At 38.0% G+C, this 17,500-nt stretch overlaps 1 protein-coding gene across 9 annotated transcripts in view; it reads right to left on the minus strand.

Annotated features, from left to right (window-relative positions):
• Positions 1–8,263, minus strand: part of LOC144978487 (vinculin-like) — an 88,284-nt gene extending 80,021 nt beyond the window's left edge. For 6 of the 9 annotated variants that reach the window (XM_078924642.1, XM_078924640.1, XM_078924639.1 and 3 more), the window contains exon 1: positions 7,988–8,263. In XM_078924642.1, coding sequence (XP_078780768.1) covers positions 7,988–8,044 — 57 coding nt within the window. In that variant the 5' untranslated portion in view covers positions 8,045–8,263. The remainder of the gene's footprint in view (positions 1–7,987) is intronic. The other 3 variants (XM_078924643.1, XM_078924641.1, XM_078924638.1) reach the window with 1 other exon arrangement.
• Positions 8,264–17,500: the final 9,237 nt, after the last annotated feature.

The raw sequence follows: 17,500 nt of genomic DNA on the forward strand, positions 1-17,500 counted from the left end.
ATGACTCTCTCTCTCTCTCTCTCTCTCTCTCTCTCTCTCTCTCTCTCTCTCTCTCTCTCTCTCTCTCTCTCTCTCTCTCTCTCTCCTCCCTCTCTCTCCTGAGCGCCAAAGAAATGATTTCAAATTAGCATAATATTATAGTAAAATAACACGGTGCCAAACATCAAAGGAGATAGTGCTGACTTTTATTAGGTTTTGTTATGCAAAGTTGACAGTACATGGCAAGCCCTTTAAAGGCGAAGTCCGGCTTTACCCTAAACATAACACAAGACGACTTTTGACAGTCACAATAATGTAATACAAGTCGACAATCACCAAAGAAACTTAACAGTGAGTAGACGGTCTAGACGTCAGATAGGTTAGTACCAGGACAGTGTGTTAGTCTTGGTTAGTGCTCAAGGAAACAAAAGGTCCGAGTGGTTGTCGGTATTGATGCCATGCATTTATGTAAATTACTCACAATACATGCCGAATTAAACATATCAACACATAAAAGTGTGTGTAACCCAAGGAATTTATGGTGTAACCATAAACGTTTCTAGTCTGATTTACATAATTTAGTAAGAACTAATCACTAAAAGGCTATTTTAAAATAACAAAAAGCTGAGTGATGTCAACTTCGTTCCTTCTATTGAATACAACTCAATTTTTACTTTCTTTTGGTGATTGTCGTCGCGTATTCGGTTGTTTGTATTTTTTTTTATTTTTTTTTTTGTTTGTTTGTTTGTTTTTTGTCTTTGGTGAGTGTGTTTGTTTTGTTTTGTTAATTTTTGTAGTTGTTTAGGTCTAGTTTGTTTTGTTTCGTTGTTTGTTTTTTTTTGTGTGTCTTTTTTATTTTATCTTTGTGTGTGTGTGTGTGTGTGTGTGTGTTTGTTTGTTTTTGTTTTTTGTTGTTTTTTTTTTTTGGTTTATTGTTTTTTTTTTTCTTTTCTTTTTGTTTTGGCTGTGAGTACACGAAGGCTGTGGATAAGAAAGACCATATCCTTGTGATTGAGAGAAATTCTGACACGCCGTTAAGGGGGTAGAGATAGGTACTTCCACACACAGTATGTTCCATTTCACGGCCCGGTGAGCCCCCTGTGTTGGATTAGGCGTGCGTGAATGGAACGATTATGATTGAGTCAACTTACTGTGAAATCAATACGCGATCGCTGGAACTGATTACAGTGTTTATCATTACGCGGTCATTTTACCTATTATTCACTTTTTTTTCCTTCTCCTAATCAGTATTAGAGACGGGAATGAATTGGGCGTGGCGACTGTTGCACGGTGCGTCAAGAAACAGGACACGATGTCAAAACCAAATATCATTTATTAAAGAAATTAAGTTAAGGGGGAGGGGGGGGGGGGGCACCTGTGGTTTAAAAAAAATCCATTTTTGATTGTAATGCTAATATTGCTATTCTATGGTTATTTTTTAGGTGATAGGAGGTCTAATTTGATCACTAACACCCCCCCCCCCCCCAAAAAAAAAAAAGAAAAGAATTTTTTTATGATGTAATGTGACAATATAGGCTAAAATTAGACCCCCAAAAAACCCCAAAATTTCTTACAGTGATGCACCAAACTCCAACGAATAGATACTGTATCTTCCAAATGTACACACAATGTTTCTTCCAACAAGGGCTACATCATGATAGATAGGTTTAGGTGATAAATTCATTCATCTCCAACAGGCCTCAAACCAACGGCCCATTCACCCACATGCGAATAATCAATGATCTATGATAAACCGTGGGTTCATGTGCGTTCCAAGATTTGTAAGAATGAAAAGGTCAGATCCGACGTGCACCAGAACCAAAAATGCTAAACTTAACTCGCACGTTTTCACTTTTTTGTTCTGAATATGAATTTATGCATTTTCATATAGATAGAACGAAGATGAAGTCACTCAGATCTTTGTTATTGTTTTCTGCCATACACGTTTATTCTCCGTAGTTTTGTGTGTTGGTCCGTTATATTTCCGAATGGAATGTTGTGAGCTTCTTAGCCAAGCGCATACTACTATAGAAGGGACGAAGTTGACGCCACTCAGATCTTTGTTATTGTTTTTAGACAACAATTTTAATGATTAATGGTCACTAAATTAATTCTAACAATCAGACTACAAACGTTTAAGGTTACACATAGTTTTTGTGTGTCGGTAAGTTATATCCGACTGGATGATGCTGTGAGTATTTTACATAAACTCATAACATCAATAGACTAATGTGCTTCTCGCAATTATTATAAATGGAACCGAAAAAAAGCGGAAATCAATTAATCGTTTAATGTGCAGGTCTAAACTTTATTCTAATGTTACCAAAAAAAAAAAAGTCAAATTAATGTTGAAAAGGGGAAGGTAACAGTTATAAATCACGCTTTTCATCGTGAGATTTATTACTACACAAGTATTACATGTTCAGCTATACTAATTAGTATATGGAGGAAACTCTTGAGACATTATCATTACAGTTTAATATTCTTCACAAGATAATTTAAATTTGATCAAGAAAGGAGAGAGAGAGAGAGAGAGAGAGAGAGAGGGGGGGGGGAGGGGAGAGAGAGAGAGAGGGAGGAGAGGGGAGAGATGGGAGAGAGAGAGAGAGAGAGAGAGAGAGAGAGAGAGAGAGAGAGAGAGAGAGAGAGAGAAAGTGTTTGTGTGTCTGTGTGCGTGACAGTGTATGTGTGTGTTTGTGTATGTGAGTGTATGTGTTTGAGAGAGAGAGAGAGAAAGAGAAAGAAAGAGAGAAAGAGAGAGAGAGAGAGAGAGAGAGAGAGAGAGAGAGAGAGATGTGAGCGGTTGAGGTGTCATTCATTGAATAAAATTGTTGAAGAATGCAGAGATAGATCTGGCTTATTGTTTTCTGTGAGATGTGTAATTTGCGAGTTTTGTTCACTCGGAGAAATAAAAATCGCCAATCCCTCTGAAATGTTATTGTTTCCATTTGAGACGTAATCGGTATAGATAGAATGAAATTGACGTCACTCGGGTCTTTGTTATTGTTTTTGGCCACCCACGTTTATGAGTAATTCTCACAAATCATCTCTATTTTCACTTTACTGTATTATCCAGACTATATATAAAAGTTCATGGTTACACAGAGTTTGTGTGTTTGTCCGTTATACTTCCGGATGCCAATGTTGTGAGCTTATTAGCCAAGCGCATACTATCTATAGAAAGAACAAAAATGACGTCACTCAGTTCTTTATCATTGTTTTTAGACAGCCATTTTAATGATTAGTTCTCACTAGATTATATATCAATCAGATTATAAATGTTTAAGATAATACACAGTTGTGTGTGTTGGTATGTCATATCCGGTTGGTGTATGTTGTGAGTATTTTACCTATACGCATAACATCAATCGTGTCTACTGTGTAGGATAGTACTAAGGGTGACAATCGCATTCCCTATTATATAGATTTGAATATAATATTTTTCTTTTTAAACAAACAATTTGTTAGCGATTAATAACAAGAGTGCTTGTTGCTGTTTTGCAGAACAGGCGATCATTTGACGGCTATGACTGCCAATGTGTTCGTCACCATATTATCCAGTGACTGCAGGAAAACAATAGTAGATCAATTAAATAAAATTAGAATTTGATAGGTAAGTTGTTTTTTTTATCGATGAAAAAAAACCTGAATATTGTTCATTTGAATCAATGGGAATTACACATATTCCAAATCATCCATCATTCTATCTCTATCCTGATTAACTAAGTTATGCAAATTTTAATTATTCAACCCACCCCTATGGTGTCACTGTCACAAATGACATAAACTTTTTTTAATGGAATACTGTTTATAGGGATTACCCCCCCCCCCCCCCCCCCCCCCCCCCCCCCCCCCCCCCCATTGTTAATGTTTTTTTTAAAGCATTTATTCGACAGATGGTCTTTGCCTTAAAAATTGAACAGAATTTCCGGGTCCAATCCCCAGTTGTGGCAGGATGGTCTTTTTTAATAGCATGGCGCTGAATCATACAAAACTTTTAAGATTTTTATCATAAACTGAAAACAGTTACCCAAATATTCCCACATCATTCCAATTGTATGTTAGGTCAATTATATATTCAATGTAACCTCGAAATGCTCGAAATGGAATGAACTGTAAGACTAAAGAAGCAGCTACGTGGTATTGTGGTAAGGTACTCGCTTTAGGGTTGGAAGAGCCTCACTCTGTGCATATTTGAGTCCTTGGAAAAAGCTTTTTACTCACATTCTCTCACCATACTCGGGTGTAAAATGAGTGCCTGATTGTTAATAGTGTTGTCTATGACCCTGTTGAAATATTGCATAACAGAAGTCATGTCTGGAACTGGCAGAACAGCTAGCAGAACCTTTAGCAGAGTTGTTCAACAAGTCACTTAGTGAAGGGAAGCTGCCCAGCATCTGGAAGGATGCAAATCTAACTCCACTTTTTAAAAAGGGTGAGAAGAGCAAAGCAAGTAACTATTGTCCAGTGTCATTAACGTGTGTGATTTGCAAAATAATGGAATCCTTGATTAGGGACAAATTAGTCAATTACTTAACGGAACAAAAGTTGCTGTCTGAGTATCATCACGGTTTTATATCAAAATGCTCATGTAACACTAATTTGTTAGCTGCTCTAGACTCTTGGACTAGGTATTTGGACAGTGGTATCCCTGTTGATGCTGTTTACCTTGATTTCGCCAAAGCATTTGACAAGTTCCACATCAATGCCTTATTAAGAAACTTGGATCATATGGCATCAATTCATGTTTGCTGGCTTGGATCTCAGATTTCCTGATTGGGAGAAGACAGCGTGTTAGGGTGAACGGCAGTTTTTCGGACTGGGCCCCAGTATCGAGTGGTGTTCCGCAGGGAAGCTGCCTTGGTCCAGTTTTGTTTGTAATCTTTATTAACGATCTTCCAGACGTTGTGGACTCTCTGTGCCAAATGTATGCAGATGACACTAAGGTGTTCTCTAGAGTAGAAAAGTAAGGAAGAGTTCATAACTCAGCTCCAAAGTGATTTTGATAGCTTGGTACTGTGGGCTGATACATGGCAGCTTAGGTTTAATGCAGACAAGTGCCATGTCTTGCATTTGGGATATAGAAACCAGCACCATTAGTATATAATGAGAAAACATGACTCTAGCGAGACTATCATACTTCAGCCTACTGAAGAGGAAAAAGATTTAGGTGTGTTAGTTGATCAGGAACTGAAGTTCTCTAAGCATATAGAAACCCAAGTAAATAAAGCAAACAGGATCGTTGGCCTCATTAGGAGGTTGTTCACTCATCTTGATAAAGATAACATGAGACAATTGTTCACTGCACTTGTACGTCCCCACTTGGAATTTGGCAATGTAGCATGGGCACCACGACTGCAGAAAGACAAAGACCTCATAGAAAGTGTTCTAAGACGCGCAACTAGGGTTATTCCTGGATTCAAAGATCTAGAATACACAGAAAGACTGAAAAAGATATGAATACTGAGCATGCAGTATAGGAGAGATAGAGGAGACCTTATCGAAGTGTTCAAATACATGCATAATCTATACTCTGTACACATGAGCCTTCTCAATCTTGATTCCACCAGCACCACCAGAAGACATAGATTCAAACTCTCCAAGGAAAGGTGTTCTCTAAACCTTAGGCAGAACTTCTTCTCAGTTCGGGTAGTCGACAAATGGAACTGCTTGCCTGCAACAGTTGTTGACGCCCCTTCATTGCAGGCATTCAAGTGCCATTTCAACGCTCATTGTGAAACAGAAAAACACTGTTTGTGGAGTTTAATTCAGACACCTAGTTCCATTATGTGGCATGCCCAGTTTTGAGAGATGTGAATTAAATACGTTCACGAATTCACAAGAGCAGCTGTAAAAGCCTAAATAAATCTGGACTTATATTTTATCATATCATATCATGTCTTGTTCTACATGTTACGTGTTCTCGGGGACCCTTTGTAAAGCACTTTGAGCATGTTTAGAGGATATTGCCCTATATAAAAAAGCTCAAGTTTAAAATGAAGCTTAAAGTCAAATAGGTCACAATTAGGAAATTTATCAAAGCCAATTGAACCTAGAGAGACTAAACTCACTTTGATGATGGCATTTTTTGTATTAACTCAACTATGCACTGCTCAGAGCAGGACTCGAATCGAGGACCTTCCGATCCAAAGGCAGGTTTCATACCACAAGACCATATAGCCACAAGGTTGAAAATTCAATTCATCATACAGTGTTGAGAAAAATGGACATTTTTATATAATGCTTATCCTCATTCTTACTTCTAAGCGTTTTACAAAAACACAATTTCCATTACAAGTTGTAAAAGCCCACTTTGCATAATAATATGCTCTTCTCATGTGATAGAATTTTTTCACAGAATTGATATGATTAAAACCATGCAGTCATATCCCGCTTCCTCATCTCATAACCATAAGTATATCACAGACTGCAAGCAAACCAGCACAATTTAGTTGAACTGTCTTGCAATATAGACCAACAGGTTCAAACTTTGGTTTATCAGTAAAAATGATCAATGTTTATTATAAAATCACACATCTTCACAGCGCAATTAATAAACAAATAAAATAAATTTTCTGATTTACAAGAGATCCTTTTACACTTTTTTCATCTGAACAGAGTGTCTCACATCTGACAGAATGACTATTGTCATTGAGTGTCGTGGGCGGCTTTTTACATTTTGTATACGATATGTAAAATATAGGAAAAATGAAAAAAATTACTCCAGATAGGAAGTTGTACTAAAAACACATACCAAAAATGGCAAAGTTTGGATTCCTAGAATCAACAAAGAAAGTGTTAATGTAATTCTGGATAGCAGTAAGGTTGAAGAGAGAGTGAAAGAGAGACAGCAAGATTTTATATAAATAAGAGCAGCGATGACATTAAAGTTACATGGTAGACAGTGAACAAACTCAACATGAAGATTACTCACATCTCAGCTGAGAAACGGCAACAATAACACAACAGAAACTATCAAAACAAAATAGCAACACAGAATCTTCCCCACATTTGTCTCTGATTCTTGTGCATTAGCAAGATAACGTCATTGACAACCACAACAAGTAACATAAAAGTACATTAAAATGAGTGGAGAGCAAATGGTCAGGGGGGGGGGGGGGGAGTGTATTCTTAATAGCCAAACAATTGGTTGTCAGAAATATTTTTTAAAAACAAAAATAAAACAGTCCAACATAAACATAGAATGTTTGGCATTAATGTCCAAAACTATATTTTTTTCTGAAACTTACATCTTTTAGTGTTAATAAATTAATAACTCTCATTTATAGAGTGCATTTTCAATATTAGATGCTCATGCCCTTTGTTAAACCACCAGTGTCTTCGCCTAATAACTCACTCTCGCTAATGATCCTGTGATGTTAACTAATGGAAAAGGTATGTTATCAGACAGATACAACGGTCTCTATTGTTGGTGGAACAAATACATTCAAAGTTTCTCTTGTCAGGGAATTACTAAATTATGATACAATCATAAAACCGTGCGATGTTTTACGTTTGGTATCTCCAATAAAGAACTCTCGCGTCATAGGGTACACGTAATTTTTATACAGGGGTAAGAGTAAGAGTGTATGATCCCCTCGTGGATTACGTGTATTGTTATTGTTTAGAATGTGAATCTTTTATAACTGTAAGTTGTAACATTGAGGGATTTTTTAAATATTATAGGTAGGTTTTCGGGAAACGATTTCTCTTTGAGGTGAAGGCTTGTTAAAATCGAAGTGGCATGATAACATGAGGCATGAGGGGGTGGAATACAGACTTCTTTCTAGATAGACCATCCCAGCAGAGACATCATCTGAGTATGGTGATGTCGCTGGGGAAGAAAAAGTAAAAAAGAGGGTAGAAGAACATAGAAGGGGAAGAATGAGAAGAGAGGAGGAAGAGAGTTTTAAAAAATTGTAAATATCTATCTGGATAGGTCTTAGATACTCCACCCACCCGTGTCTTCTTTGGGATGCATTTTGTGTGTGTGTGTTTATCAACTCACCTGCTGTGCTACAGGCTCCAAAATACTCTCAATTGTCTTCGTATGGAAGACTGGCATCTTGGATTATCTTCAGTTAAACTTCAAAATATTAAAATTACACTATGTGTTTAAATGTCACATAAAATAACATAAGAAAAAACAAATCCCTTCAGAACTTTCCTAACAACTGAGAGGCACTTTCTTCAACTTCGTCTGCTACACATCAAAGCGCCGATTCCGGAAATCCAAACACACTAACACTCAACACACCAGCTACACAGTTCCTTCCTTCCGAGTGAGTTAGCCTTTCCTGACACTGTGGCTCCGAGCGCTGTGACCTACTGACGATCTGCGCCGGAAACAACCGAACATACCCGAATAGGAGGGCGAGTAAGATAGGGGATTAGGTATGTGGGGATTGCAGCTTCATGACTCATACCTAATAAGGTAAAAAGAATGGACAACTATGTCAGCATTAAAATTTTATTTTGATCATAGCCTGATTTTTCCTCTCTGAGATTTTCCTTGTAAGCCCGAGGTGTTCCAACTGCAGATCCAGATGCTGCGTTTGCAATGAGGCAATGCATATTGCAGCCATTCTGCCCAATCATTTTTTAAAGAAAAAAGTAAGGAACTTATGAGCTTTCATTCAAACAGCACATTAGGCCTAGTATAGTTCCAGTATCCTCATTTCGCCACAAAATGCTCCATTCCCATAGACTCACATTGAACCAATTTCCATTTCATACAGTTCAACTCGCCTTCAATGTGTCCTTTCGCACTCCTACACTATCTATCCCTGCCTATTACCACGTGCTCATTCACACTTTTTAACAGAGTGAGATACCTAATACATGTGTGTTCAATCCTTGCTCAAGGACAAAACGCAGGGCCAGAGTTTGGTGGTCAGTCTATCCGAACGTAGCATAACGTATAACACGTATAATTTTGTTACAATACGTAATACAGCACCGTTGAGCCACCGACACTACTTTGAGTTTATGATATCCAAAGGAATCGAAATTAGCCTTACCTAATGGTGTGTGATGCTTTTTTTTTTTTTTTTTTTTAAAGTAAACTTTTATATAGCGCAATCTCCACTAAACGTATTCAAAGCGCTTTACAAGGGGTTGACAGCAACACTTAACATGTAGGATGGGACATGGCACCTGTGAAGCGATATTACAAATTTTATTTGGACAGAGACAACGCTGTTGACGGACGACCAGTTACTCATTTTACACCTGAGCACCGTGAGAGAATGTGAGTAAAGAGCCTTTTCCAAGGACTCAAATATAAAGGCTCGAACCCAGGCCCTTCCGATCCGAAAGCGAGTGTCATACCCCGAGGCAACATTGCCGCACTGCATATTATATTACTGTATAAATGTAAACCATCGACAAAAACAAGTATTATGTCGTGGTGATTTAGATGTTCAAAGTTAAATCTATGCTCAAAAATATGAAAGTTGGGTTTAAAAAAATAAAAGTAGTCCTTTAGTGCTATGAGGCCCATGAAGCCGGAGTTTTATCTCGATTTTTTTTTTTTTTTTGGTGGGAAATGGACAATAGCAAGTGCTTGCTACCCTTTGGATAGGACGCTAGTCTATCACAAAGTACTTTCCGCCAGGTCTAACAGACCCAGCTACACATTCACTGCTGGGTAGACAGGGGTATCGGAAAAATAAATCTCGACTGCACCCGGGGTCAATCTCGGTCCCTTTGCGTGTGAAGCGATTGCTCTACCAACTGTGCTATCGGGACCCCATGGTTGGGTTAAGTCTTTTTGTATTATTGAAGAGAGCGCATGGTTTTGTCACAAGAGGCAAACTAAAATCTCACATTTCTGGTCATTTTAACTTTAAATTCGCTTTTTGTCATCGTGGGACAGCGTGGCCCAGCCGTACGGTCTTTGCTTCGTACCTGTAAGGCACCGTGTTCGAATACCCGCTGCGCTGTGTGGTGAGCAAGTCACTCCGCCCTAGCTCAATTTGCGGCGCTGCATTGCGGCTGACGCCTGGGTTATTCCAGTCGTCCCTTGGGATATACACATTTCCCCTATGGGATGAATAAAGGGAATTTATTTTTTAAAAAAAATTATAATAGGTCTATCATTTTGAGACGATCGATAGGTCACAAATAAATGTTTTAATTAAACATGAGCTTAGTTTGTTGAATTCGGAAAATTTGTATTATTTGTCTGTGCTGCTTGGTTATGAAGTCCGTGTAGACGGAGTAATTCAGGTTTGGTGCGTAAAGGGAATCGAACTGTAACAGATCGACGTGTACATGTATGCAGGTCTGACATTCGAACGCAATTATGAGCCTAGTTTAACATTGTTGTAATGAACAATATGTTGCGTCATTTTTTAAAAATTTCCATGACAACAATGGACCCATAATAAATTTGGATCATCAGACCTGGAAATAAGTGCACGTCGGTATAGATTGATTGTCTGCTGTCATGACAGGAGCTTGTGATTGTTTCACAATAGAAATAGAATGTCAAGATCCAGTCCGTGGATTCACTTTCACTCTTATGCCGTCGCAATACAACGTTCCATCAGGTGCAGGTGCTCTGCAATCTCCAGACCATTACCACAACGAGTGCCAGGGCGGAGCAGTCAGACCTCACTGATGAAGAGCAGTGATCAATTTACCTTGATCTACATGAGTCATTTATTCCCGACCTGTTGAATATTCAGGATGAATGGGCTGGTGACTGGTGATGTATATAAGCAAATTCCTCATCCGGCGACATCATGGTAAATCATCAGCAGCTTCCAATATTAAAGTACAATGTTATGATGGTCACACAATCTTCGAAAACTTTACCTCACTCTTGAACCTTTCTAAACCCGCCAGGCAGCTGCTACCTTACAATGTAATGTTGAACCACATTAGCAAGTTAGTGATTACGTTCCCAACCTGCAACGATCGACGGACGACGTGGAAAAAAACGAAGATCCGTCCTAAGACTCTAATAACAGATCTTTTTCTTAAGATCTTCTTAATTGCACACCTAGAATATTTTTACTATCCAATTTTCTTCCTTTTTACTGGCGCTGAAATGACCTTAATGTGTTGCAAGCGCCGTAAAACCCTTACAAAAAAAAAAACACATTCTTAAGATCTTCCACGCCGTTCGTCGATCGCTGTAGGTTAGGAACGTAATCCTCCTCCTCCTCTAGGTTCCATGCCTGGTCCAGGCTTCGGATACTGCATGAATTATCTCTCTCCATTCCTCCCTGTCTCTTGCTTTTTCAAACAGCTCTTGGATTGTTAGGTTGGTGAAGCCCTTCAGTTGGTCTATGAGTGTTTTTCTTTGTCTCCCCCGGGCGCGTTTACCAGGTATTTTTCCACAACTTGCCAGGTATTCATTTTTATCTTTCCTTACTATGTGTCCGAAAAAGGATAGTTGTCGCCCGCTATTAAGGGCATTAGTTTCCTTTGTTGGTATGTTTGTTTTAGCACTTCTTCGTTCGTTTTGTGTGCAGTATACGATATTCTCTGCATCCTTCTCAAGCACCACATTTCAAAAGCTTCAATGTTCTTTTGTGTTTCTGCATTTGTAGTCCAGCTTTCGCATCCGTATAACAAGATTGGCCACACGTAGCACTTCAAGACTCGGAATCTAATCCCGAACGACATCTGTTTGTTTTTCAAAATGTTTCCCAGGTCCATGAAGGCCTGTTTGGCTTGAGTTATTCTTGCTCGTATGTCTCGGTTACATCTTCCATCTGTTGTCACTATTGAACCTAGGTATTTAAAACTTTCTACGTTGGTAAGTTGCTCGCCGTGAATCGTTATATTGCAGGTGTTGTTGTTTTCGGGGTTTTCTGTATTACCATGCATTCCGTTTTGGTGATATTCACTTCCATTCCCTTGGCTTCACTATCTACTACCACTTTGTCAACAATCTTTTGAAGTTGGATTTCTGATGTTGCAATGAGTACCGTATCGTCTGCGTATCTTATATTATTTATGTTGTGACCTCCTACTTTTATTCCCTCCATATTAGTTATGCCCCTCATGATTGTTTCTTGGTATAGATTAAACAGATCTGGTGAGGCAACACACCCTTGACGGACTCCTTTCTTAATAGGAATGGAATTTCCTGTAGAGTTTCCGATTTTGATAGATGCCTGCTGGGTGTAGTATGTTTGCATGAGTCTGAGGTCTTTCTCATCAGCGCCAATGGAGTGCAGTTGTTTTAGTATTTCTTCGTGGCGTACTCTATCAAAAGCTTTTTTGTAGTCGACAAAACAGAGGTATAGTGGGGTCTGAACCTGTATAGCTCTTTCACTTAAAACACGGAGGAGGTATATTGCGTTCCTTGTCCCTCTGTCAGGTTGGAATCCATATTGTTCTTCTGCGATTTCGGGTTAATCTTATTCCTTAGCCTGTTAATAATTATACGCAACAGTATTTTGTTGATGTGGCTTATTAAACTTATAGTTCTAAAATTTTCGCATCTGACTGCACCTGCTTTCTTTGGTATTGCTATGAAAATAGAGTTACAGAGATCTTCTGGAATTTTCCCAGTGTTGTATATATTGTTGAATAATATGTGAAGTTCATCAATTGCTAGATCTCCTAGGCTTTTTAATACCTCTACAGATATTTCATCAGGGCCTGTTGCTTTACCATCCCTCATTCGTTCCATGGCATGTTCAATTTCACTTTTGGTGATGTTTGGTCCGCTTAATGGTTCTTTGAATTTCAATGGTGGTTCATTTCTATTTGGATCATTGTACAGTTCGCCTATGTATTCTACCCATCGGCTTTCTATATGTTGTTCTTCAAATAGCAGTTCCCCTTGTTTGTTTTGGATACAACTTCCTGCTGCTTTGCTTTTCCTTTTCCCTGATAGTTCTTTTATTCTTTGGTGAGCTTGTTGGGGGTTGGGTTTGTATTCTCTTTCGATTTCGCAGCATTTCCAGTCTAGATAGTTCTCGTGTGCCTCGATGCATTTGGATTTAATGTGGTTGTTCAATGTTTGGTATTCTGCAGACCCTCTGTTGCATTTTCGTCTTTCTTCAAATAGGTTTAGAATTTCTTTTGTCATCCATTCCTTTTTGCTGTTTATTTGAGCTATTGGTAAATGCTTTTCTGCAGTTGCTTTGACACACTTTTGGAATATATCAAATTGTTTTTCACATTTTTCATTATCAGGTTCACTTTGGCTTTGTATCATGAGTGCATTTTCAAATTCTTCTCTCATTTTTGTTTGTATGCCATTGTCTTTGCATAACCTGTAATCCCTCTTTATTCTACCAGCTGTTCTCTGAATAGCTTTAAACTTTATCCTTACTGTACAAACAACTGGGACATGGTCACTGTCTACATCGGCGCCTGGGTAGGTTTTGCAATTTAATATGCCATTTCTGAATCTTGATGATACTGCTATAAAGTCTATCTGGTTCCTTGCTCTGTCCCCTGGTGATTGCCATGTCCAGGTTCTTCTTGGGTGTTGTTGAAATCAGGTGTTTGAAATCATTAATTTATTTGTTCTACACCAATCTGCCCAGATGTTTCCTCGTTCATTTCTGTCTCCGAGTCCATGTAGTCCGATTATGTCACCATCTCTGCCTCTGCCAATCTTAGCATTTAGGTCCCCCATTACCATAAGGACTTCTTGTGATTTACACATTCGTTTTGCTTTGTCTAGTGAATGGTAAAACTCTGTCATATCTGCATCTGTCGCCTCTTCTGTTGGTGCATAAACTTGAATTATATTGGTGTCAACTACAGGTCCTCTTAGCTTAACCAACAAAACTCTGTCTGAGATTGCTACGTGCCCTTTGTAAAATTTTGTTGATTGTTGGTCTAAGATCATCCCTACTCCTTTTTGGGAAGAGGTTCCACCACTCCATATGATCTTATATGTCGTGTTGTTTTCTTGTTTTGACATGGTTCCCTGCTCTTTCCATCTCATCTCTGCCAGGCCAAGAATATTTATTTGGAGCCGTTTCATTTCTTTTAGAATGTTGTTTAGTTTTCCTTTTGGGCACAGGTCCTGACATTCCATGTCCCAATTTTGGTTTTGTCACATTTGTTAAATTTATTTCGCCTAGTAACTGGCTGACGTTCGGTGTGACCTGACGAACATCACGCTCCCAACCGAGCGAGGCAGCAGTCTTCCGTGAAAACATGCTCCCCTTTACGCTGTCACCGTTTAACTTTTTGGACTTATTCATGCAGTTAACTCGGCAAAGTTACAAGAATGGTTTGCCATTGCCTATTCTTGTCGCCCTCTGCAGTTGGCCAACTTGACCTGTTACCGTTCGACACCACGAGGAGGTTGCAGTAGGGCTTGATGATGATCTATCTTTGCAGACTTGGCATCATCCATTTGTCGAACGTAATCATTAACTTGCTATTCTCTGAGGTATCCAAACGTTAGCACAGATTCCAAGAGCATACCACCAATGTACTTAGTTTGAGATCACCTAAAAGTCTCATCCAGATACGAGCACAGAATCCCCCTAAGAGGAACGCACTCAAATGCTTACATAAGAAATTCAAAACAACAAATATAATAATAAATACCAGAGAGATGGTTTACAAGGAAAAAATATCCCATCCCAAAACAATAACTATACATTTGACTGTTTCCCTCCCAGCCAATGACTCCGGCCACAGGCGAGGACAAAACCAAGTAATCTCATCCCAAGACAGAAGGCAAGTTGGAAAACAACTAAAGATGAACCTAAGACACAGTAAGTGCCTCCCTGCCCACTATGGGAGATCAGGAACCCCACCCAGCATTCATATCTTTACCCCAAAGAGAGGTCGTGTGAGGATCAGAGCAGAACCAAGCCATCTCACTCTAGGACACGGACAGAAAACTCCACCCACACACACACAGAGAGAGAGAGAGAGAGAGAGAGAGAGAGAGAGAGAGAGAGAGAGAGAGAGAGAGAGAGAGAGAGAGAGAGAGAGAGAGAGAGAGAGAGAGAGAGAGAGAGAGAAATTTGGTGGATAGAAATATAAGACCATTCCAGTTGCACTTACCAACTACCTTCTCAGTGACAAGAAGAATAAACAAAATAAACAAACAAACAAAATGTGACTTATTACTAAACAACTGATTCGGTTGTATGCCGAGTTAGGTACAAGAATAGATGAACAAAAACAAAAGCGATGTGTGGGAAATCATAATATTTATTTTTAAAAACATCCATTCAACAATAAAATAATGGCTGACCCCCCCCCCCCCCCCCCCCTCTCTCTCTCTCTCTCTCTCTCTCTCTCTCTCTCTCTAACACACACAGATACACATTCACGCCCACCCACACATAAATACCAAACCAGCTATCATATGGAAACAATACATATTCAGAAACGAACACCCAACAAGCTCATGATTGAAAAACTAACCGTTCATTCTATAACAATAAATTATAAAATTACCTCGCCAGTTGTAATAGAGAACCTCAAACCACGCGAACAGAAAGAAAAAAACAACAACCATTTTAAATCAAAATAAGAAAAGATAATGAAATGTATAATTTAAAAGAGAAAAACAAACGAAAACAACGAAACATTAATATTAATATTAATATTTATAGGATTGTTATATTAATATCTAGTGAATAAGTATCGCTAAAATAACAATATGCGACATCGTAGATATATTTATTGTAATATACTATTCAAACGATTAATAATAATAATAATAATAATAATAATAATAATAATAATAATAATAATAATAATAATAATAATAATAATAATAATAATAATAATAATAATAACAATAATAATAATAATGATGATGATGATGATGATGATGATGATGATGATGATGATGATGATGATGATGATGATGATGATGATAATAATGTTAATGATAATTGTGACAATAACCAATTCAAAATGAATTACACAGCCTTGATGACGTCGGATTTAGTTGTTGTTTCATTGGCAAAAAAAAACAAACAAACAAAAAATAACCCGAATAAAACAAAACAACAAATAAATTCACCCACCTAAAATACACCTTATACATAAGAATTATTGTAACCAATACATTTATGAAGTATGTACATATATTACAAAAATAGTATTGTTTTATGAGTGACACAAACCTTTGACACCAGGTACTAGAGTGTACCAGTGATTAAATTTTAAAACAAAAATATACACATAGAAATAATATAAATATAACAAAACCATGCCAAAAAAAAACAAACAAACAAAAAACTCTCTCTCTCTCTCTCTCTCTCTCTCTCTCTCTCTCTCTCTCTCTCTCTCTCTCTCTCTCTCTCTCTCTCTCTCTGTGTGTGTGATAAATTTTACTGTGGACACAAAAAGTATTGATTTTCGTTTAAACACACGATATATTCAAGAGCAACCTCTATGGTGAAAGGTCTGGGGTTTAATAGTATCAAAGAGGTAAAAAGAAAACATAGCCAAGAGATGATATACAAGAAGAAAAATAACATAAAGATAAATTTATCTGACTGTTTCCCTACCAGCAAAAGACACCAAGCAAAAGCCAGGCGAAACTTGAAATAATCTGCGGACCGATGAAGAATCCACCAGTCCTTTTATTGGGGTTTTTTTTATAAGGGCGTTACGGCGCTAGCAACACATTTAGGTCATATCAGCGCCAGTAAAAAGGAAGAAAATTGGATAGTAAAAAAATACTAGAATTAAAATTAAAGCACCAAAGAAAAAGACAAAACGGGAACTGGTTCAAATAGAGAACAGGTGTAGATTCCAATAGAACACTATCAGTATACTTAGTTTGATATCACTTAAAGGCCTCATCCTGACACAAGCACAGGTCCCCACTAAGAGGAACACACTCAAATGTTTACAAATCAAAATACATGTGTAAAACAAAAATAATACAGTGCACAATTGAGAGATGATTTACAAGACAAAAAGTATCATTTCCCAAAACTCTAACAATACCTTCGACTGTTTTCCTCCCAGTCAGGGTATCTGGCCAAGGCCAGGACAAAGCCAAGTAATCGACTTCCAAAACAAAGACAAAAAGCAACTTGGAAAACAGAGAATATAGAAGGATAGAAGACACAGTAATTGCTTCCCTGCACACTGCGGGAGGTCAGGAACCCCACCCAAAATCCACCAGTCTAGTGAAGGCCAACATCCCTACATACACTCGGATGACATTCAAGTAATAGAATAACAATAAAATATATGAAATGGTTTACAAATATCTACATAGAAAGGATCTCAGCAATGGCTAAGTAACAAGTGTCATTTAAGGACAAGAACAGAAAATAACAGGAAAGGGAAAACCAAACATTATGAAGGGATAAAGGAGAAATGAAGAAATGACCTCCATGGCAAACAAAGGTGCATACAAATTCAATACATGTAACATTGTTCAAATGAGTTTCTTTCGATTTGCAAAATCCAATAAATTTCTACCCATCCACAATTTTTTCCCCCTCTTATTGAATTTATTTCATGACAAACAAGCGAGCTCAATTCTCAACGAAATTACCTATATACAGACAAAAACTCACGACACAAATTATAGCCGGTGAATCAGAGA

This window comes from Berghia stephanieae, chromosome 8 (assembly GCF_034508935.2).
Source record: "Berghia stephanieae isolate SIO BIC M18660-M18661 chromosome 8, UCSD_Bste_1.3, whole genome shotgun sequence".
In the NCBI taxonomy this organism is placed as follows: domain Eukaryota; kingdom Metazoa; phylum Mollusca; class Gastropoda; order Nudibranchia; family Aeolidiidae; genus Berghia; species Berghia stephanieae.